Raw genomic sequence first — 27406 nt, 5'->3', positions numbered from 1 at the left:
AATATTAAAAAGTGATATTAAAAAAGATTTAACTGAAATATCTGTCCAGAAACCATATTCCTGTCACTCTGCATAATCCACCAAATTCACTGTTAAGTGTTTTAAAGTATTTCTTCGGTTAAAAGTTCCAATGAAAAGTTGTCAAGGTGTTTTCTTGTGGACCCACAATCCTGTTTAGTTTACTCTTCGGCTTTAACTTGATGAAAACTGCACCTTGATCTTTTCGCTCTTTTTCCTGCTCCTTGTTAATATCCATATGCGCGTGTCGGCCCCAGTGGGGTGGCTAGTATGACCGCGCTTTAATGAGCAGCCGGATAAGTAATACGCTGTGAAACTTTGGGAGCGTTTGCTGTAGGCCAGTAGCTCAACAAATAGCATCGGGCCCCTCTGAGACCGAACTCACTAACCTAATTACACAGTCCACATTAGCCAACCCTCCCCTCCTTCCCGGTCATCTCCGTAGACAATAACTAACAAAAAGTCGCCTATCATTGAAGAAAGAAGGCCTGCTTATGTTGCTCAGTGGGCAGATTTCTGTTTCACTTTGTGTTCTGATTTTCGTCTTCTGTTTCCTTTTTGTCTGTGCACCTTTCATCTCTCTGTTTCTTTCCCCGTCTGTAGCGGACTTGAACAATGTGAGATTCTCAGCATACCGAACAGCCATGAAGATCCGCAGACTACAGAAAGCACTGTGCTGTAAGTAAGGCGCACATACACTCGAACACACCGTCGTACCTGCAGTCGTGATTTGTTTCTTTTGAAGTCTGAGTGCAACGAGGGGCTGCAGTGATGATTTGAAGCTCCGCCAGATGCTGTGCCAGAACAGCGCAGGAGCCAAGGAATATTTTGGCTTTAAAATTACACACTCTGTATCAGTGTGTGTACGGGCATGGTTCTGACCATGCACAGTCACAGCTGGTAAACGCATTAAACCTGTTGAGTATAGCCTCATTTGGTGTTCACAGGTGGGATTTATTTCGGTTTTGCTTCCCCCCCCCAAAAAAAAAACTTTCTCAACACAAGAGCTGCTGTCTTCTTGTTTATAATGAAAGCTTTGATAAAGGCAGCTATTACCTACAGTCTCAGGTGGCTATCAAACCCATGCGCACACACACACGCGCACACACACACGCACACACATATTCGCACACACTGCAGGTGCATGCAGACTCAACCAGCACGACAGCAGATACTTGTGCTCAGCACAGTGTAATAATGTTGTCACATGTGAACTATTATCCAGCTGTTGACAATATGATGGAACACACGCTGAGAGCCCACGCTGCACATTTACATCCTGCTGCTTGGAGGAAGTTTGTTCTGAACGCATGTTGCAACAAACCGATAAAATATAGCAGGACCCATATCGTTGTGTGTGTGCGCAACGTAGGCATGTGCACGCACCTGAATAATTGTGGGTATCAAAGTGTCTTTGTGTTTGTTGGCTGTTAATGAGTTTGAGTGATTCAAACGTTTTAGTTTGCTCTCTCATATTGGCTCTCTGATCGCATGCGTGTGTTTCTGATGGGAATGCTTTAGCCTGAGTGATTTCGACTTGGGGCACTGCAATTCAATTTCATCCATTAGATTAGAACAGTCACAGCGTGCGCACGTACACACACACACACACACACACACACACACACACACACACGTGCACACACATGCCAGACGTGCCACACAGCAGAAGGATCAGTAGTTATTAGTTATTAGCCTGGATTCATGTGGAATCTTTGCTTGGAGACCTTTGTGTGCTTCTATGAATGTTTGTAACACCATCAACACACGCACACACATACACGACAGGGATCCTATCAAACGTCTAATTGGGTTAAGTCTGTGCCAGGAGGCTGGTACAGCACAAATGAGCTTGCGTGGCATCCCGCTCACTTGCCACGGCCTCTCATATCTCAAGGTTTCATATCTGCGTGTAAAATGAAAAAGCTAGACGGAAGCAAAGTTCTGCTTTCTGACAGCATTGGCTGCACTGCTGTAAAAGCTCCACGCGGACACACCACACTAATGAGTGCTTTTTGGGGACCAGGAGGGTAACGTAAGGCTAGGAGCCAAAGAGGGCTTTGCAAGGATCACGCAACAGGGCAAGTGAGCAGACTGAAGTGAGGAGTGAAGGTGAGCGGCATGCGGGCTCTAGGAGAGAGAGTTTAAATGGTTTGTAGAAAAGAGTCAGAGGAAGAGATTCATACGGAGCAATAGAGGGTTCACGGCTCATGAAAAACAATGCCTAATGTTTCGCTCTAGTATATCTGTAAAACGTTTCTCAACCCCCTGTATTTTAGTATTTGTTGGAAGCAGGGCACCGTGATCAGTAGCTTGAAGTATACATTTTATTTAATAATGCTCTACGATATATCCACAATTTATTAACCGTTATTTTGTAAGGGTGTGAGGAAATATCGATACTCTTGAGTATTACAATATCATGTTTTTGGGATACTGTATTGATTCTGAAAGACACTGTATTGAATATAAATAACATAAAGTGACAACATATTAAATATATGGAATACATCATGTAATATAGCCAAAGCCGCAAAAACATACAAATGTTATATGTAGTGTTAAACAATAGTAAATATAATCAAATATATACAGTATATGTTTAACTTAACTTTAACTTAATTGACTAAATTGGTACAACTAAAAAATCCTGCAAGCACTTAATTGATAGAGGCAAATATTAATTATTTTTGCTCACATTGGTCAGAAAGTAGTGCTATGATGTTGATTATGACAGCGGCTGTGATACATGCAAATGCAGATCCCACTGTTCTGATTGCATAAAGAAGTTAACTTTCTTTATTCCAATATCATACATATGGTGTGAATGTTTGTGAGAGTTTTCCTAATTGGTTTTTAAATATATCTGCTTGCCTACAGTTATATATAGGAATATATTGAATCTTAACCCCTGAACTGATGCGTATCATTTTGCCACATTCATATTCTGCCCTATTATTTTGGTCATGCTAGTTAAACACTTGAAGCACACAACACACTGAGGTGAATACACAGAGAATAGAATACGGCCGCTGACAGCACCAGGAAATGTGCATCATTCGCAACCAATACCTGTCCCATCTCATTGTCCAATGTACTTCACGGCGTTAATATTGCAGGGCAAACACCCCCATAAAGTTTTTTGCCCTTCTTTTGCATTTGATTGCAAATATCTATATGACAAAGTATAAATGTGCTTGGGGCTAGGGCAGTGATTGTGAGGTGGGAGAGTCATCCTGAGCAAGAAAGGGAAAAATAATTAAGCACCGGATTTGGGAGGGAGAGGTAAGAAAAAGAAAGTGGTTTATTCATTTTTTTAATAACCTTATTTTTCAGTCCCTTCTTTCATCGTGTGTTTTCAAAAATGGCATGAAGGACAGCTTTATTCATGTATTTTTCATGACACAATAGTCAACTTTCAAATTGGCTTTAAAGGGGACAATTTTGTGCCTAATGTATTCGTATTACCAAAAGTAAAGAGCACAGAAGCACCAAGATGCAATTGGCTTGGCAGCACAGTTAGTGATGCATTTCACCCCCTTGCTTTGAGAATTATATGGTTTATTTTTGTCTTAATTGTGCATGGTTAGCAGCTGCAAAAGCCACGCAATCCTTTCTATGAATTTGCTCCTATGTTTGTTTGTTTCACCACTGTCTCCGTGCTTTGAACAGAGATGGGGTTAACAGTTCCACCTTTCCTGTGCACATTAAGCAAAGCACTAAGAATCCCTTCTCAACCTGAACTTGCCCTTAATTAAACTGTAATCTAATTTGTTTAAAAACACCGGGTCCCAAATGCATACTAGGTACTAATTCCACCAATTTGAGTCAACAGAATATTAACGATTCACAATACTCTTAAATGAATGGTTTAACATTCGGGTAAAAGGGAATAAGCACATTTACCAAAGTGGTAATCTATTTCTGAAACTAATTTCAACTCATGACTCCAAGAAGTGTCAGTAGGATTAGCTCTGGAATAGAGCATACGAGTGGTGTCCCAAATCCATCTAAATTATATTCAGCATGTACTCCATACTGTGAGTTAATGATCAGCATTACAGTATCAGAGAAAATATGCATTGTGGGAAAGTAGCACGCCAGCAGTCTGGACTGTCTACAGTATGCATGTTGTCTTTTTTCTTGTGGGAACACACGACAAGCCCAGAACAGAATCAAGATGTAGACCTTTTGCTTGTTCAAAGAAAAGAACAATGACATGTTAAGATAGAGTATTGGTGTTCAAACACTATAAATCCCACGTTTTCAGTTGGCACAATATCAGTTTATGTGTGTGAGGGACCAGCTTCGGAGATTGTATTGTGCTTTATCCATTTTTATATCATTTGTTTTGTCCGTTTGTGTTTATGCAGCTGTCTTCTTTATGGTTTTGTTCCAAAGGATTTGATCAGCCTGTTTTCTTAAATATTCTCTCCTTCTACTGTCAAGATACATAAGCGATAGCTGTATTATAGACGATGAAAGTTTAATTGAGATATTGATATTAACAGATTCCATTTTTTCTTTGTCTCTGAAGATGTAGCCAACAAATTCAATTACAAGAAAACTAGACTTGAGGTCTGACATTTTTTCTTGGTTTGTCTTTGTCTGTTGGGATTTCTCTCTGATATTAATGTTTCACCACAATGATCTGCCTGCTCTGTGTCAGTACTCCCTGCAGGTTCTCACAAATAGTTGTTTTGAACTATTTTGGACAAAATATCCGTCAAGTCTGCATTTTTCTAAGTGCCTCTATAAATAGTATATGCCATTTTCAGCTCCTCGATCCTGTTCAGATTTGACATTTTTAGAAAGATTGCTACTGAAAGCCCATTGAACAAGTCTGAAAGGTTACTAATGGTTCTAACTACCTTTGGTCCCGTCATCTCTATTACAAAAAAACTTTTTTATCTTCCTTCTTGTTCTAACCTTTCTCCTGTCTCCTCTCTTCTTCACTTTCACTTTCCTCCCCCTCCTCCTTGTTCTGTCTCCTCTTTGTTTCTCTCCTACTCTTCCCCTCCGTCTCTCCTCATCTACAGTGGACCTGTTGGACCTCAGCGTGGCCCAGAACACCTTCGAGCAGCACAAGCTCACCAACAACAATCAGCTGCTGTCTGTCCCAGACGTCATCAACTGCCTGACATCCATCTACGACGGCCTGGAGCAGGAGCACAAAGACCTGGTCAACGTGCCGCTCTGCGTCGACATGTGTCTCAACTGGCTGCTCAATGTTTACGACACGTACGTATGCCATCTGTGTCACATTTAGGATGGAGGATTATGCGCCGGCCTCTTTCTTTTCTGAATTTGTCACAGATTATGACAAAGCCTTCCGCCACCTGCCTCCTTGCCTTTTGAAAATATAACTAATCATTGCTATCAGGGTTGCTATAATATCAAATTTGTACATGCTTTTAGACGTGCGCTACGAAATACAGCGTGTAAAATGTCCTAAATCAGATGAAAGTGGCAGAACAGATACGCTGTGTTTCACTATGCTCTCGCATTTGTAAATCCATCTGTGTGGGTGTACATTATGTATAACATAATCATTATGCTATGCATAATGATTATGTTATACATAATGTACACACTCATATCTATATACATATTGTAGCAATGTCAACATGCTATGTGCACCAGCAAGTGCATTATTTGGCATACCAATGGCTGTTTTCTTTAGACATACATGTTCATTTTCACCCTGCACTGGCCTACACAGCATGAACATACAGCATAATCATACGCGTGTTCTCATGCTGTAAAGCAACATGCTTACTGGTTTAAACATTGATTGTGGATGCTCAGAAAATGGAATATTAATCGCACCAGCTCTCACCCACAATCTGTGCAAATGCACACACACACTTGAATAATCCTCTTTCCAAGCACTTAATGATTTTCTATCACTGCTGTTTTATATAATACAGATCTGAATTAAACTGAACACACATAAACATATTGTTTATACACAAATATCCACCCACAGTATATAAAACTGGCTCATTGTGTGTGTGTGTGTGTGTGTGTGTGTGTGTGTGTGTGTGTGTGTGTGTGTGTGTGTGTGTGTGTGTGTGTGTGTGTGTGTGGCGGGGCGGGGGTGTGTGGTCGGTCCCTGCAGTGGTCGCAGTGGAAAGATCCGCGTCCTGTCCATGAAGATCGGTGTGCTCTCTCTCTCCAAGGGTCACCTGGAGGAGAAATACAAATGTAAGTAGCTATGACGAGGTGAGCTATCTGCTGATGTACACATGCACTGTTCGGCCCCGCACTGTCCATGCCTGTCAGCGGCGAGTCCATCCTTTACTCTTCCAGCAAAGCTGCAATCCCAGCTGTATTAATCAAACTCACAGAAAGAAAGAGATAGAGAGGCGCTGGAGAGCGGGTCGTCTAATTGCATGAGAGACCTCCTACGCGTTTTCCCTGTTCTTTATTTAATTTTCTATTCTGATTTATTTTTGAGGATTAGCAAGCGGGAATATAGGCTTGCTGCTCTGGGAGGAGACTGTCATTCTGGCTTCCTGCCCTTTGTTTCTGGTTCTTTATCTCTCTCTGTCTATCTTCCACTGCTGTCACTGCTCACACCATTGTTCATCCATCCAACAGTGCCCCTTTGTCTTCTGTCCTGTCTTACTTACTCTTACTTTCCGTCTTTTCTTCATCCTCCTTCCCCTCTTCGTCTTTTTCCTCCCTGTCTCTTGCTATTGCATTCCTGAGCCTATTCGTTCCACTGGCAGTTTCTATTAGCCTGAGAAGGGTATCAACCATGCTTGATTGCATTGTTCTTCCTTTACTCTTTTGGAGTCTCATTTGCTGACAGTCCAATGCACATAGCCACAGTGCAACACACACATACACTAAACCGGGCGTGATGCCATTCCACACTCTTGTGACAGTTGTGTCAAAATGTAATTTTGTGGCAGAAGTAGTGAGTTGGGGATGTGGGTGTTGATCAGTCCGACAACTCGAAGGGTGTGTGTTGGAAGCGCGTCACAAACACACGTCATTGCTGCGTTTGCATGTACCGCGCGCACACTCACTTAACAGGAGCTGGCATCGGGGCCACAAGCATCACACAGAGATCAAAGTCAACCGCAAGCGGAGCAGAAAGACCTGTCATGCCCTTCGTTTCCCCCACTCCCCTCTCCTCTTTCTATGGATTACCCTCTCTGCTCTCTTTTCTCAGTTTTTGCATGAGCTCTGGAGATGTTCCATAACTTCATCTGAAATATAACGCGATAACTGCCCCGAAGCCTGCGAGTCACTGGGCAGGCATCCATACCCACTAACAGCTCTGTCAATCTTTGGGAGAGTGTGGGGTAGAGTTGGAAGCAGGGAGAGAGAGAGAAAGAGAGAGATTAGAGGAGGAAGAACCTGGCATGTAAGAAGTAAGACAGATAGATTAAAAATGCATCTCTTTCCTTATTTCTTCTGTCCTCCCTACCACCTCCCACCCACACACACACACTCACACTTTACCTCCTACTCTGCGCTATCATGCCACACTTTCTCCCTCTATATCTATTTATACCTACATCTTTTATTCTAAATGTCACCCACATGCATTGACTCTTTCACTCACTCCCTCTTTCTCTTTTTTTTTTCTCTTTCTGCCTCAACCCACCTCCACTTTACCCCCTCAGACCTCTTCAGCCAGGTAGCGTCATCAGGTGACACATGTGACCAGAGGCAGCTTGGTCTGCTGCTCCATGAAGCCATCCAGGTGCCGAGGCAGCTTGGAGAGGTGGCCGCCTTCGGAGGCTCCAACATCGAACCCAGTGTTCGCAGCTGCTTCCAGCACGTATGTTCACACACAGACACACACAAGCATGTAGTTGTGCACTGAACTCATACATGTCAGTGTACTTATGCACGCATCTGAGGAATATATAAGCATGCATCCTCGCATAATAGTCTCAATACCTGATGGATCACAGGTATGGGGAGGAGAAATGGAAGCTTGCATTACAAAGCACATCGGAGTTCATGTTTTCCTTTCATTAGAAAATCACAATTCTTACCCTAATGTCAGTAAACAGACTCCATGCCAGAACTTATAACAAAATATACTCAACATAAGAAAGACAAATCTGTCAATGCATGAAATTGCAATATAAAACTAAAAAAGCTGATGACTAAAAGCTAATTTGATAATTGATTAATCATGAAAAATGCCCCAAAAAACGCTGCTTCCAACCTCACTACTGATTTTGTTGGTCAAACAATTATTATTTTATGACATTTTATAGGCCAGTCTTCTCAATGAAGAAAATAATTAGCAGCTTAATTGCTGAAGAAAATAGTAGTTGCAGCACTAACGCAGCACAGGGCTAGTTAAGGACTACCATGTTGCATCAGAACCACTAGGGCACCACACTAAGTAACATATCCACATATTCAGGTGTGTGTTGGGAGCGCTGCCGTGTAGTGAAAGAACCTCCCCAGGCACAGAGTTCACAGTTTTGTATCTGCTACTAACAAATCTGGTGACTGCCATCGGCTGCAGCTTAAATACATCGTGACAAAGACAATGTCTGATATTCCACTTTTATTCCAAGAAGACATTTTTTCAAATAAAACCCTGCTTGTCACAATCTGTTTGACAGGAATCAGCATCTACGTGATACAGTGTTGGATAAGCTGAACTCGAAATTAGTTGTTGCCGCTCCAGTGCATTGTAACGAAGCTGGAACGGTCTCTGCCAACAATTCTGCACCGGCTCCTAAATGTACCCGTGGGTTTGTCTGGCTTTATGTACGTGTAAAGGTTTTAGAGTCACAGTAGCCAAAAGGTAGGTCAAAGTGGTCAGTACATTTCCAGTCACATTACTGATAATAGTTTTTGGCAGGTAATCAGTACTGTAAGAGATCAAGTTTCGGTGCATCCTCCCAAAGTTAATTGTCATTAAGCACCCCAGACTCCTCCTTGTCTTCCAGCCTTGTATCGCCTGCCTCTCTCAATCCTGTAAAAGTGCTTCAATATTTAAGCTCTGCTGACCAACCATGAAGCCTCAAATGCCTTCCAGTCTTCTGCTGGCTGTCCTCTAGTGTTTTACAGCAGCCAGCTAACCACTTTCCTCTGGTTTATCTCCGGACGTTACTGGCATTTAATGACGTCTTCATCCCCCAGGATCGCCCGTTCATTTTTCTCACTCTTCCTTCCCTGGCTCGGGCTTCGTAAGTCATAAATGGGAGCCAAACATTAAAATTGGGAAGCTATAAATTTCACTGATCTCCTCCGCCGCGCCTTTCAAAAATAGCAGAGTGAGGCAATTTTCAACCTTATATCGCTATCTCTTTTCTTCTCAAAATAATGAAAAAAGGCAAACATGTTTCCAACAATTCATCCTCTGGATTACTTATTAATACACAGACATGCACACGGAGAGGTCAGCATGCACATGTTCACCGACTTGATCTGGAATTTATGTGCCAGCTGTCGTTCAGGTGCTCGTTAATCATTTAATAATCAAACCAAGTTGGCAGGTAGAAACCAGACACTCAGACATGTACAGACACTCTCTCTCTCTTGTGTTTAACACACAAATGGAAGCAGAGCCACCTGTGTGTCAGTCTGCCCTGTCAGTGACACTGCAGTCACCCAGTCCATTTGTTTTAATGGGCCTGTGATGAACGAGTGGCACCGCCATAAATATGGCCTTGTTCACTGTTCCTTTGTCACTCTCGTTCGTTTATCCATTCGTCCATCTCTCCATCCTTACAGCCATCTCTCCTCTGCAGTAATTAATCTGTAAGTGCTATAATTCTGCCGTTAGATGACACGGAGGAGGGACAGGAGGCGACGATGAGACTAACGTATGGGAATGGAGGGACAGAGACATGCTCTGGTTGCGCAGGGGAAGGTCAAATAGAAGGGCGAAGGGTGTAAAGATGATTTGAGATGTCATCAGGTTGGAAGTTTAATTGGCAGTGTTCTCATTTCTCAACCAGTAACTTCCAGAAGCCTTGTTATAGTATGCCCTTCAACTCATCTCAAAGAACCCACACTTAATTAACATTTCATTTTATGGTTTCTGAAATGGTCATATTATTCACTGAACATTGAAGATAACCAACGATTGATCACCTAAATGCATTTACCCAGATGATCTTCAGGCCTCAGTGTCATTTGACATTTTTTGACACAATACGATACCGCAATTTCAGGACCGATACCTATTTTTAGTCATAAAAAAAATGTATTTCTTCAACTGAACAAAATGTTCAGATGTTAAATGTTGTCTAAAGAAAGGCAGCTGTACAAGAACCTACTTCATGAGTTACACATTTTGACTTTTCGTGAGTAAAGGAGAAAATATATATTATACATAGTTACTGGCATCAACTATACTTGACCTGTTTGATATTTGGTGCTATGAACTCATTAAATCTATCACATATTTCACTGGTGAATGTTGCTACTGTCAACCGACTGCAAATATTGATTTAAGTGAGCCAATCCCAGATTCCAGTGGCCATGTTGGAATGTGCATCTAGTTACTGGAGCTTGTTTTGCACCTTGCATTTAATTTCAGGAGCATATGCTAATAATATTGAGACACTTACAGTCTTGCACACTGTTAACTCTGGAAAGGCATCAGGGAACACACACACACACACTCTGTTCCTCCTGATAATTCTCTCCTACTGTTTCAAATGTATTCAGCCCTTTGCTCCATTTGCTGCCCTTTTTGTGTGATGGGGGATGATGGAAAGGTCGTCTTTGATTTGTTTAGTGGGAACAACAGCCATGTCAAAGTGTTTCAGCCCGTGTTGGCTTTTCCAATGAGATCATTATAATCTGCAGTCGAGCAAATAATATCCTGAAACATAATTTGTGAAAAGAAACGGTATCTTTTACTGTTTCTTCTTATTGACAGGTTGGTTTTAAAAGGTACAAATGTTGGACATGAGGATAATGTTGCTCTTTAGCTGGTTGTTCTTGGAGAAGCTTCGATATTGTTTCACATCCAGACTATTCAAACCAATAGATGTAGCACTGTGCAAGTAAACAATTAAAAAGTTTAGAGCAGCAGTTCAGAGTGGGAGCTAAGGGATGTATTTTACAGCTACTTGTACGGAGCAATATCAATGTTTATTGTTTGATATTTCAAACAATAGACATGAATAGAGAGCTCATAAAAAATATTTAATCTCAGGCGACAATTCAAGGCCGTAATGTGCCTGAGGGAATTGTCATTTTTATATGTATGGTCATCTTAAATTTGTCTGCATCTTTATTAGGCTTTCAGTAACAAGCGAAGAGTTACTGCCTGTTTTTCAATAATGCAAATGATGTTGTGGAGGTTTCTCTATCATGACACAAAGTGCCCTCACAGTTTACCAGCTTTGTGGGAACTTTAATAGAAACTGTTAACTGAACTTTTGATTGGAACGCTCCTAACTCTCGGCTCCGCCTCTTTACACCCAGGTGACCAATAAGGTGGAGCTGGAGCCCAGGCAGTTTGTTGATTGGATGCGTCTGGAACCCCAGTCCATGGTTTGGCTTCCTGTCCTGCACAGAGTGGCTGCTGCAGAGACGGCAAAACATCAGGCCAAGTGTAACATCTGCAAGGAGTGTCCTATTGTTGGCTTCAGGTAAACACACACACACACACACAAGTCTGCAACATGTGACCGGCCTCACACACAAACACTAAATGTGGCAGTGTTCCGCAATGTTCTCTCCTGGTTAAGCATAAAGGGCAGATCTGCTCTGGAGGGCAGGCATTTATCTAAATGTCAACAGCTGATACACCACTGACTAAATACCATCCGGTGGTTTGCAAGAAAACATACACACATCCTCACAAAGGCAGCAACACGCTCACACACACAAACATGCAGTGCACTTCCAAATTCACAAAGTTCACAAAAAGCTGATTGGCTGGCAATAATCCATAACAGACCACCCTCTGATACTGTGCAAGACTTACAAACACACACGCACACACACACACATCGACACACACGCTCACTGCTGCCTTTGTTTCAGCTGGTTCCTGATCGTATCTTACACAGTAACAGGTAAGCAAAGATGTGCATTGCTGTTCAACAGCTGTAGTCTATTTATCATACAATTTTGCTTTCCACTGACTGGTCGTGCAGGGAAAAGCTTTTTTCCGTGGCTGGAGATATGTGTAACACTATGTCAAGTGAAGTAGGGTTGCTGGATTGTCCCCTTCAGATTCCTTGCTTTGCCAGCAAAAAGAGAAATACAGTCAGACATTTGATGAAGCACACGTCTGCCAAGTTCTGTCATTGATCGATGAGAGGGAGTAATGGAGGGAATGGCGGAGAGAAAGGAGGAGGAAAATGCACAGCAGGCATTTTGTAGATTTCATTTTTTTCCACCTTGAAAGTGGCAGTAGTTTTCAAACGAGCATGGTACATGGGATCATCAGCAGATATGCTTACATTTGATAAATGTCAACTCAACAAATTCAGTGCGATCGTTAACAAGCCGACAGCCACATTCAGTATGCACCATGTCCGTGTATTCAAACTCGTCCTGAACAGGCGCTACATTTGGGTACTTACTTTCAGTGTTGGACCTACCAACAATAATAAAAATGTAATGGCTTTTTTTTTTTTTTTTTACAAAATGTCATTGAGATAAAAGACATCCATGGTGTTCTTAATATTATAATTTGTAAGAGTCATAATTTAAAATTGGATATTGACCTTTTATTTTTGAAAGCAGTTGTATTTCTTTGGTCATATCCTCTTATAGCCATGCTTTGGATCAGTAATTCCCAACCAGGTGTGCATGTAACAAATGAATCTTTTTTTTCTTCTACATGCTCTACCTCCTGACAACTGCAGAATTAATAATATTAAAAAAATAAATAAATCATGATTTGAAAAAAGGAAAATGATCAACCTATTTGTGTTGGGGAAAATAAACTTAAAAATAGGACCAGCAATATTTCTGTGATGCTGTCACAATAACCAGTCAGCTACCGGCTACAATGAGCTGAATGCAACATCCCACACACCTGAGTCGGTTGTAACATTGTTATTTTTACCATTGGTATTGATGTCCCTATTCTAAATCCTTTGTTCCTAATTCAAACACTGCTTGAATTGATCGTACATTGCCTTGTTTCTGCATGAAGCATATGTTCACATCAGGAACTAAATAAAAAGCCACTTTTAACAAGAGGATGTCCCCTAATGAGACCAGACAATAGAGGATCTATTATTAACCAAGTGTGTGATGGCTGTCTCAGCACCTCCAGCTGTGAAGGTGAATTAATGCCCCCTCTTCATAGTAATATGCTTCACGTCAGTATGTAATGGCGCTTTTGACTTGCTGGTGTCGTGTGCGCTGTTGCTACTTTTGATATATGGCAGTCTCTCGTAGCTCATCAGTCAGCTAACCTTGAGAGAGCTGGAGAAGAGGGAAAGATAAAAGACTTAAGCTTTAATGTTTGAATGGGTCCTGTCTCAATTGAGCTGTTAAATGGCCTTCCGGCTACAGCTGCTGCTGAGAACAACACCCTGACAGTTGTTGTCACGTTGTTGTGTTTTGGTGGAAATCCAACTGTCTGTCACACTGTCAGCATATTGAGAAGAGTGTGCACAAGGAGGATTGTGGGAAAGAGCAACGGGGTGTATCAACAGCTCCGTGTGAGGCTTAAGTGTAGCCTCGAGATGAATCCTGGTGTTGGGTTGAATAGGTGCTCACACACACAACCTTGCATCTTACACAAGTTACATCCACCCACACAACTGCTCAACTCAACTTATCTCACTTTTGTCTTTCTTTCCTTTCCCCCCTCTCTCTCTCTCTCTCTCTCTCTCTCTCTCTCTCTCTCTCTCTCTCTCTCTCTCTCTCTGTCTGTCTGTCTGTAGGTATCGCAGTCTGAAGCATTTCAACTACGACGTGTGTCAGAGCTGCTTCTTTTCCGGGCGCACCGCCAAGGGCCACAAGCTCAACTACCCCATGGTGGAGTACTGCACGCCGGTGAGGGAGCAACACACACACACACACACACACACACACACACACACACACACACACACACACATGCGCGCGCGCGCAGACGCAGCTCATCTCATACAGTATCGCTCGGCCGCTTGCTCACACTTCACTTTTCCATTTTAATGAAGGCAATCACACATTCACACTTACAGCATCACATGTATTCTGTTGTTCAATATTAATCTCCTACTTTATGCTGAACACAAGTTGTTGTTTTGATGTCCAAATATTTTGTGATTCTATAAAATTGTTATTTGTTCTCCTGAATGTTTCACCCATATGTGATTGGGGAAAATCTCATTCCAAAATCATGAGCGTCATCAAGCTGTAAAACAACACGGAGGGTTCTGGTCTTCCTGCACCAGAGTTTAACCTCGCTCAGCTTTTGTCACAATGCAAAGTCTTCTGGCACGTTGCTGCATTGGCCACTCAAACATATGCAGGTTAACACTGCAGATTGCTATTTGTACTGTTAAATCGGCGAGCGGCAATAAAGGATAAGATGACTTTCACAAGTTGTGAAGTCCTTTACTGTGCATCTTTTTGGGGGTCGGCTAAGCCTTCAGACTCATTGATTCATCACTCAAACTGAACTTTTTATTGCTGGACTGGTTTGGGTCTGACAGCCCACCGAGGCCCGTCAGGACTCTGAGATCAAATCAAGTTGCAGAAAACCACTCGGCCTTGTAGTATTGTTATGAAGGTGTTTCATATGCAGTATTCCAAGAGGAGAATAGACTTGTTCATGATTAATGCCAGTTGACATCACTGCGGTCACTTGGCTCTACGTCCTACTTCCCATGCAGTTGATTCCTGCAACTTTTTTCTCAATCACCCCTCCCGCCAGACCTCTGGCTTAATTTAAATTTTCATGAACAAATGGTAAAATGCTTCTGTATCTCTGAGGTCTTTTTATGATTTCTGCCAGAAAGCAATATTTCACTTTACTACTACGCAGAGAGAAGAATATTAGAAAAGGGGGAGCTTGGCGAAATTGAATATTGCCCTCTTTCTCAATTAGGATCGCACTCTGGTGGGCCAACTCGTTTCAATATTGCTTAACGTCAATCTTTGAGTGACTCAAGTGGAGGCGTTTCTCATTTCTGTCTTTTAATTTTCTTTTTCAATTTTGCAAATGGGATAGATATTGACTCTTGGAGAGTAGCTGGAGGGAGTAGTGATCACTCTTTCCTGAGTTAAGATGCCCAGCAGTGGCCTGCCGCGACTTTGAAAAAAACTTTATTTGTGTTGCAGCAACAAACACTTAGAATGGCGGTTAAAGATTATTACGCAGCTACCGGGTCCATCCATCACGCAGGAGTTTACTGTTTGGCTGCTTTACCGGAAAGGAGGAAATAAACCGTGATTTAAGAAGGGCCTCAATATTTCCTCTCAACTTTTTCCACGTTGGGCAGCTTTGACTCAGGTGTTACAGCGGGTAGTCCAGATGGTTCGATGTCCGGCTGCTCCAGTCTGCATTCATGTATGTCGATGAAATGGTTAATGTTGACATTTAGTGTAAGGAATGTGGTTCGTCATTCTCGTGCCACTCAAAGTGGAATCCCATTAAAGGAAAGTGTGTCATTCAGACATGGACCAATACTGATTTTAGATATTGGTCCAATACCGACTCGGATGTATTTACATGTTACATTTTTTTTTCCAAAGTTAGGCAAGGGACGTTAATGTTAAGCCTAATATTGCCTTACGCATTAGAGAATGATCTCATTCACTTCCACACAGCTTATATTAATTCTTCATCTTGACCCACTCTGTTGCCAGTTCAATTGATTAAACTACAGATTTTTTTTTGAATAAACAGTATCAGTGTATCTACTATAGTACGGGCACAAAAAAAGCAGAAGACTAAATATTTGAAGCAGTGATTGAATTAATATTTTTAACTAATCAGCCATAATGTTGAGCTCTGCGTCTGCCAGGAAGCAGTCACTCACAATTTATCGCCATCACTACTTGGAAGAATGGCTGTGACAGCAGCATACTGTCCGCAGGCTTTTCAGCACAAACCAGGAGAAAGGGAGTAACAAATGGAGCCAAATACCAGCAAATTATGGAGGACAGCTTTCTTTGCGGTGCCAAACATCGAAGACGGGTGCAACTGATTATTTTCTACTAAAAAAGAAACATGCAGTACAATAAGATCAATACTGAAACGTCTAGAGGCCGGGAAAAAAAAAAAAAAAACTGGAATGCTGCTGAAAAGTTTTGATATGATTTGACGCTTTGTTATTTAACATTGCAACTGAACAGAGCTTTATTGAGCTGTCACATATTGTAGATCAGCAAACCACCCAAATCTAGCAGTTCCAAGCTGTTGGACCCAAATCTATAAACATTATCTGAATCCACTTATTGTGACATTTTGAATCTTTGAACGGTTTGTTTGTTTCTCTTTGTTTCATATCAGCATCATATGTAATGATATTTACCCGTCTCCCTTAATTGTGTTTCAGTTTTATACCTTTGAAAATATTGAGTCCATATTGAATAATATTTCGTCTAAAACAGATTTTGCAGAGATTTAAAGACTGATAGCAGTGTTTGTGAGTCTAATAAGATTCATTCTGCCTTTTTCCCCGTACTGCGTACTTTATAGCCACAATATTGCTTTTTTTTCATATTAGGTTTTATGCGAGTGACATCTTTATAGTTCCAATGGGAATTTTCAGTGCTGAACATTTGATTGCTATGCTGTATTGATTACTGTAATTTCAATATTTTTACCTTTCCTAAGTGGAGATGTTGTCTGGGTTCGACATTGGCCGATGTTTTTAGTGTCATTTTGTTGTCACAATCCGTCAGGGAGCATCCTGGTTGCCTTGTGGTGATGATGCACACACTGTGACTTCAACATCTTCGACTAGATTGGAGGCCTTTGTTTCACAAACCCCCATTTTCTCCCTCTCCCTTCATTGTTTTCTGCCTATATCTACATTGTCACACTGAAAAAGGCAGAAAAACTCAATCTAAAACAGAAAGAAACCTGCTAAGCCACACGAAAAAGAAACGCACACACATAAACTCGCACAAATTCGTCTCCAGCTTTAGTTTAATTGTTCAGTAATTACTATTGGTTTGTTCAAGCTACCATCTTAAAGTGTGTGGATTAGTTAGTAAGCCAAGTGAACTCAATAGTCTGTTCATTTACGCCTATCTGTCGACTGTGGTAGTTGTACAATTGTGTGTGTTTGTGTTAAGCGACGGCTGTCTGAATCCTCTGCGAAGGGATTTTCTTCCCCTCCGGTCACACTGTTGTGGTAATTCGTTGTTTGCTTGCAAGGCAGAAAGCGCTTCTGCAGGAGGAACACCTTTGCTAAGTATCTAATTAACAAAACACATTCTCTTCCACACAAATGCATATGCTGCTGATGTGTGCACAAGAGACTTTGGAAATGAATACAACACACACACACGCGCACACACACACACACACACACACACACACACACACACACACACACACACACACACACAATGCAATAAATAACATAAACCTTTTTCTCTCTCATACTGCAGACGACGTCAGGTGAGGACATGCGTGATTTCACCAAAGTGCTGAAGAACAAATTCCGGTCGAAGAAGTACTTCGCCAAACATCCTCGGCTCGGTTACTTACCGGTCCAGACGGTTCTAGAGGGCGACAACATGGAAACGTAAGTAACACTCAAATGTGATGAGCTAAAGAACAATTAAAAACCTAATTTACAGGTCGACTGAAACTGAATCCACTTTCTTTCTTGCCATCATGCGTCGCAGTAAAAAGTCACAGTAAAAGTGGTGTTATCTCTGGCACGGAGTATGATAAGTCATGCCTAACACACACACGCACACACCTGTGCTACAGTATGTGGCCAGTGTTAATTTCTCACTTAGTGTATGTGTTTATCTACCTGTCGGTCCAGTCATTACCAGGTGTCGTCGCTACACTGTAGATCTTCTCTCTGCACCACCTGCCCCAGTGACTACGTCTGATTTATGTCCCTGCTCCTGCCAGCCCTAAATCCCCCCGGAGAGACATTTAACTCGGCCCACATTATGCAGGCGCCTCAGGCGGGCTCCTCATACCCCCTATCGGAGCGTGTGTCTGAGTTGTGGCCCTTTCGACTACCAGCCCACTGGCTCCGTGTGCTCCGAGACTCGTTTGTACATGTTTTTGTGTTTTTGTTCTAGATTTTATTCATCTATTTATTGTTTCCTTTTCTCTGCCTGTCTTAAATTTCCCACTCGGGCTCTCATACTTTTCAACAATGTAGTTTGGCCTCTTGTTGGCACCAAAAACTCTTTAAAATGTTTGTGCGTAGATTCACAATGACTGTGTTCACTCAAGATAGATTTTCCCCAACATCCAGTTGCACACAGTCACTTCTCAGATGGATTGCACTCTCTCCTTCATCCCTCCCATCCTCCCCCTCACCTCCCACCTTGCGCTTTTTTCACTTCCCCCTCTCTCTGAAAAATGACTCCTGCAGGGATGCCTGCTTGATAAATGCCTCTAAAGGTTTGAGGAATTGTGGCGAAACTAAGGATCTTTTCCAAGTAAGGCAGAAAGGAATGGAGATTTAAGAAATTTAGGACCGTTTCATCACGGTCATCATTTTCCCATCTGTCTTACGGTTTCTTAGCTTTCTCCTGTGAACTGTGGGCTTTTCACGTGTAGCTCAAGTACACAATGCACAGCTCTGTGCTGAAATAACCCTTTGGGCTGTCTGTAAGATGTGGCTCAAACATAGCATCAGTGTTATGAAATGCTCAGCATTCATTTAAGACTCATATTATCCCACTTTAGTGGCTTTTGACATCTCTGTGTCACTAAAATGAAAATGTGAACTAAATTGATTTGGATATTTCTGTAATTGGGACGAGGTCCCTGCTTACCATTCAGCCATTAAACAGGTTAGTTAAACATAACATTTGCTGTAATACAAATATGGTTTCTCACAATTTTATATAGTATATGCGACACGTTTAATTTGTTTGTAATACAAATCTGATAAATCAGTCAATTTAAAAAGCAAATGAACTACTAGCATCACCCTGAATGTCACACCTAAACATTTAAAGTAGACTTTTCCAGTTTCTCTTCCTGTGTACAATTTTGAACAATATGATAAAAAAAAAACTATTTTATTGCATTGTCAGGCTTTATTCGTCTTAACAAAGTCAACTTCTTAGAAGTTGATATTTTTTAATATACCGTAGCAGCAGAAGGGAAAATGAGCCCTTTTTTCTTTTCCACTTTGGTATCATTCCTATTTTTTAATTCCATCCTCTCTTGTAATTTCCACCGCGAGAGAGCAAAGCACCACCTACTCGCTCTCCTCCCACTTAAACCTTTGCTTCTTTTCAGGGCAGATGGGATTTTAATGTATCACAGCTATGTTTGATAATGTGACAGAACTACTCTGATAGTTTCCCACTCAGTGTTGGGTCTTGTTTGTTACACTCAATAACCAAAACTTAAATACTAAGGATGGGTGACAAGCACAGAATAATTTCCTCACTCGGGATTAATAAAGGATAAAAAATACAATAAAAAAACAAATAGATAAGACTAGAGGCTAAATCTTTTTTCTACCAACCAAATATCTCAATCAATCCTCTGTGACTATTTGTGCTTTACTGAAAAAATGAAGAACACTTTTTTGTTTTTTTACATTAGAGAAAATAGTAGTTATTATGTATGCATGTTTTTTTACATGTAGATAAGTAGGTAGCCCAAACAAATTAGTTTTAGTTGAAAGCACAACGGTTTGTTTTCAAATGATCTGCTGATGATGGAGTTGTGCCTTGTGGTGGTGTCGAGACACAGCATCTACGTGTGTAGACTTTAAACTAGTCCATGAAACATTCTCAATTTAATTTGAATGCCTCTATATGATCTGCATAAATAAATGAGAGCTTTAGCCAGAAGATTGTCTATTTATATAGTTATACTTGTCATCAGGACCATTGGTTCGCAATAAAATGAAGCAATTCCTGATAGATGGACTAATCTTTTATGAAGTAGTCATGACTTTTGACTACTCAGCCTCGTCAGACTTTCCACACAATACTACTGGACGTGAAATGTGAATAGGGCTCTGTTCTGCTATCTGTTATAGTGCTTCAAGAGGCACAAAAAACCTTCAATAAAAACACAGCCTTTACAGCAGCCACATTTATCAGGCCCCAAATACTCCCAAGGTCTCTGCTGACGTGATTCCTCTCCTCCTCGCTTCCTTTCGTCAACTTTGCTTCACTCATTTTATTTCTCATGCTTCATTTCCAATTTCTTCTCCGTCTCTGTTACAGTAGCTGGTATTTTCTACGTTAAACTGTTTTTTCAAATGCATCCTTTAGACGTTTGTGTCATTTTAATGTCGGTCAGATACATTTGAAAGGAAATCTACACTCTACAAAAGCTTTACATTTGAAAACGGATATCACTCTCCTGAAAAACAGAATGAATTTCCCTCGATCAAAGATGGTAGTGGGGGCGGGTAAAAATGCCGCACCACAGGCTCTGAATGGTTAACTCAGGCTGCCCTGCCGACCTCGATCTCATCTCTTTTTTTTTCTCTCAGTTTTTCTTTTTTTCCGTCTCAATCCCCTGTTACATTTCAAATTTGCCTCGCAGCTACTGAAGTGTGACTACTCTGGCTGCCCCGCTGTGAGAAACATAACCACCAAGACACACGTCTCTCTCTAAATTTCCCTGCCTTAATGTGGGAACAAAAGCGCAAGGCAAAAGAATGTCATCCTCAACCATGTCTTACCAATTTCTATCAAGCTTCCTCCGTCCAGAAAGATACATTTCTTTGTATTCTTGAGATAAGAGTGTTCCATTTGCTTACAAATAACAAATTACGCTCTGCGTCTCTAAGAATAGCTGCAATTATCATGGACTAGGAACCAGTAACTTGAAAAGACTTCAAGACACATGCCTCTAGCATCCTGGTTTGTCACATTTTATTTTCAAAGTCTCTAATTAACAGCAGCTTAATTTACTGACTTCTTATGCAACAAATACATCTTTTTATAACATAATACACTCAACAGCAAATTAACTGCAAAATATGTTGTGTATGTTTTTTGCTGGCATCTTATTTCAGTAAACCCTGCTGGAAATAAATGAGAAAAAGGAACACATTTGGGCCATATCATCCTGTATGCAGCAGGAATTTTGAAAAACAACAACATTTAAATGAAATTTATGTGACTGCGGCGAAGCCAACCGACGCAATCAATCCTATTCTGTGCGACAGGTCCACATGCCTATCTTTACCTATTCAAAACTGACAAATCAATCAGCCAGTTTCCTGTGTCACAAGTCTATTTTGATACAGGTGTCGTGGGGGATGATCATAACCATGTGGTGTCTATACTGGTGACTGTTTTACACGCCTCTGCTCTGTGTGAAGTCCAGCCACTCTGATAATGGACAGACATTTCCTTCCACTTCTCCTTCCACCTGCTGTGTTTTGGACCCTGAAATGTTTTTGTGGTACCTAAACGCCCTCACCCCCCCTCCCTCCTTCCTTCCCTCCCTCCGATTCTCTTACAGTCCCATCACCCTCATCAGCATGTGTCCGGAGCAGTATGAGTGAGTATCTACGCCTGCAGCAACAACACCTCGTCTCCAGACCGGAATGCCTTTTAATGACACCTCCTTTGCTCCCCTTCTCTCCTCACTCACCTCCCCCTCAAGTCCTCAATCCGACTAAGCCATGACTGCACTGCATGTTGCCTGCCTGCCTACTCGCCTGCCTGATCCACTGGTTGAAAATGCAACCAAGAAAACTCACCCACTTTCTTCTTGCCGTCACCGACTCTTCTCTAAAGCATCCAACTAGCATTCGGTTTCTCGTCCAAGCAGTGGCTGTCAAAAACCATCCAACCACTCTGTAGATCATCCCGCTGTCCTATTTCTCTCTCTAGGATCATCAGATTTGTTTTCTAGGTGATGTTGTAAAGGGCCATTAGGGGTGTGTGTGTGTGTGTGTGTGTGTGTGTGTGTGTGCGTGTGCGCGCATGTGCCTGTGACTCTCTGTGTGTTAATGAGGTTGCGTGAGCATGCGGAATCTCATTCATCTCCATCACCCCATTCATTTCCAGGCTGTCCCAGTCACCTCAGCTCTCTCATGATGACACCCACTCCCGGATAGAGCAGTATGCCAGCAGGTACGCATTGCATTCCCCAATCATCATCTCATTATCTCAGATGCTACATTCCACACACATAAAGACCTGCGAACTGCATTTAAATGCAGCACATTTGAACATCTTCATCACAGAAGGAGAAATCCACTTTTAAAGGGTCTTTCTTGTTAAAATTATGTACTAAAAATCAGCTACTTTTTCTTTGTTTTTTTCCAAAGAGCACTTGCCTTCTGTCTGTACAATGCACAGTACAGTAATATTTCCTGGATTTACAATAAATGCAGACATGATGTTAATTTATTATTTACATCTGAACTTCTGAAGGAGATTTTTGCGATTTTCTTCTCATTACAGTATGAAAGTTTTTGATCAGAAGCACAAATAAAGCAAGTTTTATCTATCTAGGTTCCAGTACTGATCAAAGAACCCTTTTACCTATTTGGGGAATATAAACTGGCTTTATTGCCGGAGAGTAGAACAAAATATATATTCTCCATTTTCCCTTCCGAGAGCACCAGAAAAACTGAACAATTCTTGTATGTCTATCATGGCCAAGAGTCAGTACAAACAAATGCTCCTCAAATATTTAAGTGTGTTCACAGTAGAAAACACTGCATTTCCAGATATTGTATAAATCGAGAGTGCAGTTGGAATATGCTATCATGGCAAGTGTCATTATGTTTAAGACTATTGCTTTATTTCTTTGTGTCAGGGAAGATACAAACCATAATATGCACTTCTGAACTATCTGTATCTGCTTTTCATGTTATGGTGATTGCATACATTCAAGGTCAGATCATTGTGTATCTGCTTTTTATGTATGGTGATCGCATACATTAAAGGTCAGGTGAGTGTCAGTGAGTGCGCTCATGCAGCAACTCATAGCAACTCATTTTTTCACCGCCTCCTTCAAATGATCCTGCTGCGTACATGCATGTTCATGTACACAGCATGAGATCCGCAGTTAATCATCACTAGCATCATGCTGCATTGAGACTGAAAACCTGTCATGTTTGATGTTAAGATAAGTGATTATTAGGAGCCCAAAGTATCACAAATCCCATTTCGCCCCTGGAATGAATCTGTCCGAAACGTATCCTCTCTAAAGGGAACGAGGGTTACTTTTGTCCTTCCACAAAACGCTTTAATCGCGAAGGCCCTTCTGATGTCGCGCTGCTGTGTCTGGCCTGTAACCTTTCATTGGTCACACACCATTAACCTTCGCTCAGCGTTTCTGCTTGCATTGTTTTATCAGCAATGACACAGACATGAGCCTTTTGAATTATAATTTTTACTGAAATATAGACCCTGACATTGTAGATTATAGCGTAGCTTATAGATTTGCATGGAAAAATGCACACAGTGATGAGGTTTCACCAGTGGTATAATAACTTTAAATATCTTCCTCCATGCATATTCTGCCACGCTTAAGTTTCATCCTAAAGTTTAGTGTGTGGATCGTGTTCCTAATTTGCTGGACAACCCGCCGCCTCCCTGTTACATTCAGTACATATAAATACAGGCTTAGATCTGAGGAACCAGCCTCATTAGCATGGCTGCTTTGTCTGATTATATGACTAGAAAAAAACAGTTCCTCCATGTGCCTACACACACACACACACACACACACACACACACACACACACACACACACACACACTCGCACATCTCTGCTAATTGTCTCAAAATATACAGGTCCGCACACTAGATCACAAAGATGCATTTGATCATCCTTCATCTTTCTAGACTTCTTCTTTTGAATTTGTATTTGTATTGAATTTGTATTGGTGTGCTACTGTGGTGTTGAGATCTGCTTTTGTTGCTCTGCATCTTGATGAGATGATGACAGCGTTTAACTGTCTGTTTTTAACTGGTAATTTAAGTGTCAACCACTGACGACGGTTTATTTCTCAGGTTGGCCCAGATGGAGCGCTCCAACGGCTCGCTGCCCACAGACAGTAGCTCAGCCACAGGCAGCATGTAAGTCACCACTGGTCATTTACTTTCTTTTTTTTAATTATTCATTTCTGTTTCCTTCAATTATTGTTTCACAGATGTCCTACTTCAAATGCTGTACACATTCATTGTCATTATGTTCATATACATAGTACATATCAGAACATCTTCCTGCACATGATTAATGCATTCCAACCAACAACAGCTCCCATGTTGTTCCTGTTTGTTTGTATTTGTTTTCATTGTAACTCTGAGACATCTTGCTGTGCAGTTTACTTATCAGGGCAGGCCAAAATATTGCCTTACCTGCTTTTAGAGTATTACAACCCACCAAACAATAACAATGTGGCTTCCTGCATTGCTGAAAAGAAATCAAGAGGGAGTGGGTGAGAGCTGAGGATGGTTTTGAGAGAGCAAAGGAAGTGTGGATTGAGGGGAAAAAGACAAAGGGATGTGGTTGAATTCAGCGGGAAGGACAGGGCTTCAGAAGAAATGTAATGGATTAGAGTGCCAACAATGAGAAGTGAGAGTGATTGGTTTCAGGATCTCAGATAACGATCAATTATCTTTGATCAGAGGAGATCAGGACACGGCAAAGACGAAATCACAAAAAAGGGGGGAGAGCTGATGAGGTACGAGCTCTAAAGTTTCTGACGTGTGTGCGTGTATGTGTGTGCGTGTGTATGTGTGTGCGTGTGCATGCGCACGCTTGTCTGAGTGAAGACATGTGTATGTCTTCTGCAGGCCATTCGAGTTGAAGGACGTGTTTTTCCCTTTTCCGAAGTGAGATCCTAATCGGGGGAATGAGCTCTTGAGGTTCAAACGCCCTTTGAGCTCGTGGGCACACTAATATGTGTGTTCAAACAGAAATACACACTTACGCACACACTTTTCACTCTGTTCTTGTCTTTGGAGGAAATTACTTTCTGTTCTGATAGCCTGCTTTGATAAGACACTTGGATCACACGAGTTCCCAGATCATAGTTCATCATTCTACTTTTGGAAATTAGCCATGTGTAAAATTAATTTTTGCATGAAAATGATGCAGAGAAGATGCAGAGGATTGGGTTTTTTTTATTCAATAATTCCAAGTAGCAAAAAGCCAAAAATAACCTATTTCTTTTCACACAAACGGGTTTTTAAAAGTGTTGCACCTGGAGAGAGAAAAGATTCGCTCTCTGCCATATGGAGGAAAGTTTTGGGATTTTCAAATAGAAAACTCTCAAAAAAAGGAGTATTACAGCACAACAGTGAAACGGCACATGAGAGGACGGTTAAAACCTTTGAGGATCTTGAGTAAAGATGAAATGAAGCATCGAGCTTCATTCTGTTGTGTGTTGCATGATCCCATGCTGATGATCCTGCTCCCACTGCTCCCACTGCTCCCATGCTCTGACTTCCTCCGACCTCGCCGTGTAGCAGAGCGGTTTTAGAAACACAAGTGTTTGATCGAAGAGCCCAAAAGCTCTCTTTGCTTTTCAACTGATCAATACAGCAGCAGAGGAATAGAAAGACAGTGTGCTGGCGAGCACCAGAAGGTGGATTTATTTCCCCCTCCAAGCTTTGATAATGAGGAACAAACACATTATCCCCACTCCTCTTTGCTCTTTTGTGCTTTGTACTCGGGCATATTTAAGAGGAGAAGCCATTATCTTTGCTAGCTCTGAAACAACACACGTACACGCGTGTGTGGAGCCTAATGACGTGAGGGAGACGATGGGTTGATGAAGGCTAATGGCTTTAACAGCAGAGGGAAACAACACCCACCAGGGCACATTTAGAACATAATCATAGTTCTTGTGCTTTCGCTCACTTTCACGTCGGTGTCATTTCTGGAAGATTTGCATTCGGCTTTACTGCAAAACGACAGCCACAGTGTAACTGAAGGTAAAACACAACATGGTTCTTATACTTATCAGCATGGAGCACAGTGCATCACCTGTGTGCTTACGGCATGTGTCACCTTTTAAGGAAAACGAAACATCCTTTTTTGATCTAATGTGGACTTTTGGTTATTATTATACATACAATGAACAACAATGCTCCTAGGATACAATATACACTTTTATTTATTGCAACTTATTAAAAAAAGTGCCACTAATTAAGCTGAAAAAAATATTGCATCCAATTAGTCTGGATTAGTCTGCTCTCGTCTGTTTTTGTTGTTGTTTTTGTCAAGGACAAATAACATTTTGGAGTCCTGCACTTAATTTTAACAGAGACCTGAATAATGTTGAGATCTTCGAAAAGACAAGTATCATTACTGCTCGCTTAATTTCCAATGAATCATTTTAGAAAAAGGCAAATTTACATTTGAGTTATTTGCAAGTCTGCTCACTAAACGCTCACTAAAATGTTACTGTGCTGCAGTAAAACGTGTGAAGGAAGGAAGAGCTGTTTGAAAACATCCAGAATCAGACAAGCTCTGCTTATATCCAGCAACACGTCCATCAGGCGCTGCTTCTTAGCATTGTTGTGCTTTGTAGATAGCGCTAAAGTAAAACAGCCCACTCAGCGCTATCTCTTCTCAAAAGAGGTGGCTGTACATTGTGTTATCAGACATCAGACCCCTCAGCTGAGTCCTTCCTCTTCCTCTTTAATGCTTTCGGTTTGGAGTGGTCGATTGTCTTTTCTCTCTTTTTCTAAGATGTATTCTTTTCCGCCTACAGCTGATTTCACCCGAGCGTCTTTGTCTATTACACTACTACTCCATTTTGTTGTTTGTGTGGAGGACAAACACACACACACACACGTACAGGAGTGATATCCGTGCTTGCTGCGATAGTAGAAGGTGTCTTCTTGGCAGTGTCTGAGCTTATGAAAACATGCACAGTGTAACATGGATGAATGCGTTTGCCAATTACATGCATGTTTGGCTTTTGGCTTGTATTTTCTGATCGTTCATAGCCAGTAAACACTGTTTTGGACTTGCTGCCAGCTGTGCAGGGATATCAATAATTAGTATGTGTGTGTGTGTGTGTGTGATAAAGCTCTAGAGATAAAGTGTATGCGTGGTTTCAGTGCTTGTATATTTTTTGTCCTGTATTGCTTTTATCTAAAAGGGAATCCTTAATTAGGAAGTCAATGTTGCCCATTTTCTCTGACCTCCAGCCAAAGCACAGTGTTGTCATCGATGCCTCGGGACGTCACAGAGGAGCGAGACTTCCCACTTCGCTCTTTTTTCGCCCAGCTTTTTTGTTTGGTTATCTCTCGCTTTGCAGTCTTTCCCCCCCGTGCTGTCCCTTTTTTCTTGTCCTTTGATATTTTGCCCTTTTTATCTGTCCCTCTA

General features: G+C 41.4%; 1 protein-coding gene across 9 annotated transcripts in view; it reads left to right on the top strand.

Annotated features, from left to right (window-relative positions):
- utrn (utrophin) overlaps positions 1–27406 on the top strand; it is a 162729-nt gene that overhangs the window by 122771 nt on the left and 12552 nt on the right. For 6 of the 9 annotated variants that reach the window (XM_068577613.1, XM_068577619.1, XM_068577612.1 and 3 more), the window contains 10 exons: positions 622–696; positions 5058–5259; positions 6140–6225; positions 7659–7816; positions 11446–11612; positions 13872–13983; positions 17539–17675; positions 21566–21604; positions 22117–22182; positions 24076–24141. In XM_068577613.1, coding sequence (XP_068433714.1) covers positions 622–696; positions 5058–5259; positions 6140–6225; positions 7659–7816; positions 11446–11612; positions 13872–13983; positions 17539–17675; positions 21566–21604; positions 22117–22182; positions 24076–24141 — 1108 coding nt within the window. Of the gene's footprint in view, positions 1–621; positions 697–5057; positions 5260–6139; positions 6226–7201; positions 7374–7658; positions 7817–11445; positions 11613–13871; positions 13984–17538; positions 17676–21565; positions 21605–21709; positions 21933–22116; positions 22183–24075; positions 24142–27406 lie in introns of those variants that run through there. The other 3 variants (XM_068577615.1, XM_068577616.1, XM_068577617.1) reach the window with 3 other exon arrangements.

This window comes from Clinocottus analis, unplaced genomic scaffold, assembly GCF_023055335.1.
Source record: "Clinocottus analis isolate CAN_PGR_092001 unplaced genomic scaffold, fCliAna1.0.p SCAF_15, whole genome shotgun sequence".
Taxonomy (NCBI): domain Eukaryota; kingdom Metazoa; phylum Chordata; class Actinopteri; order Perciformes; family Cottidae; genus Clinocottus; species Clinocottus analis.
Note: the sequence above shows the minus strand (reverse complement) of the source record. Positions and strands in the feature narration are given on the sequence as shown.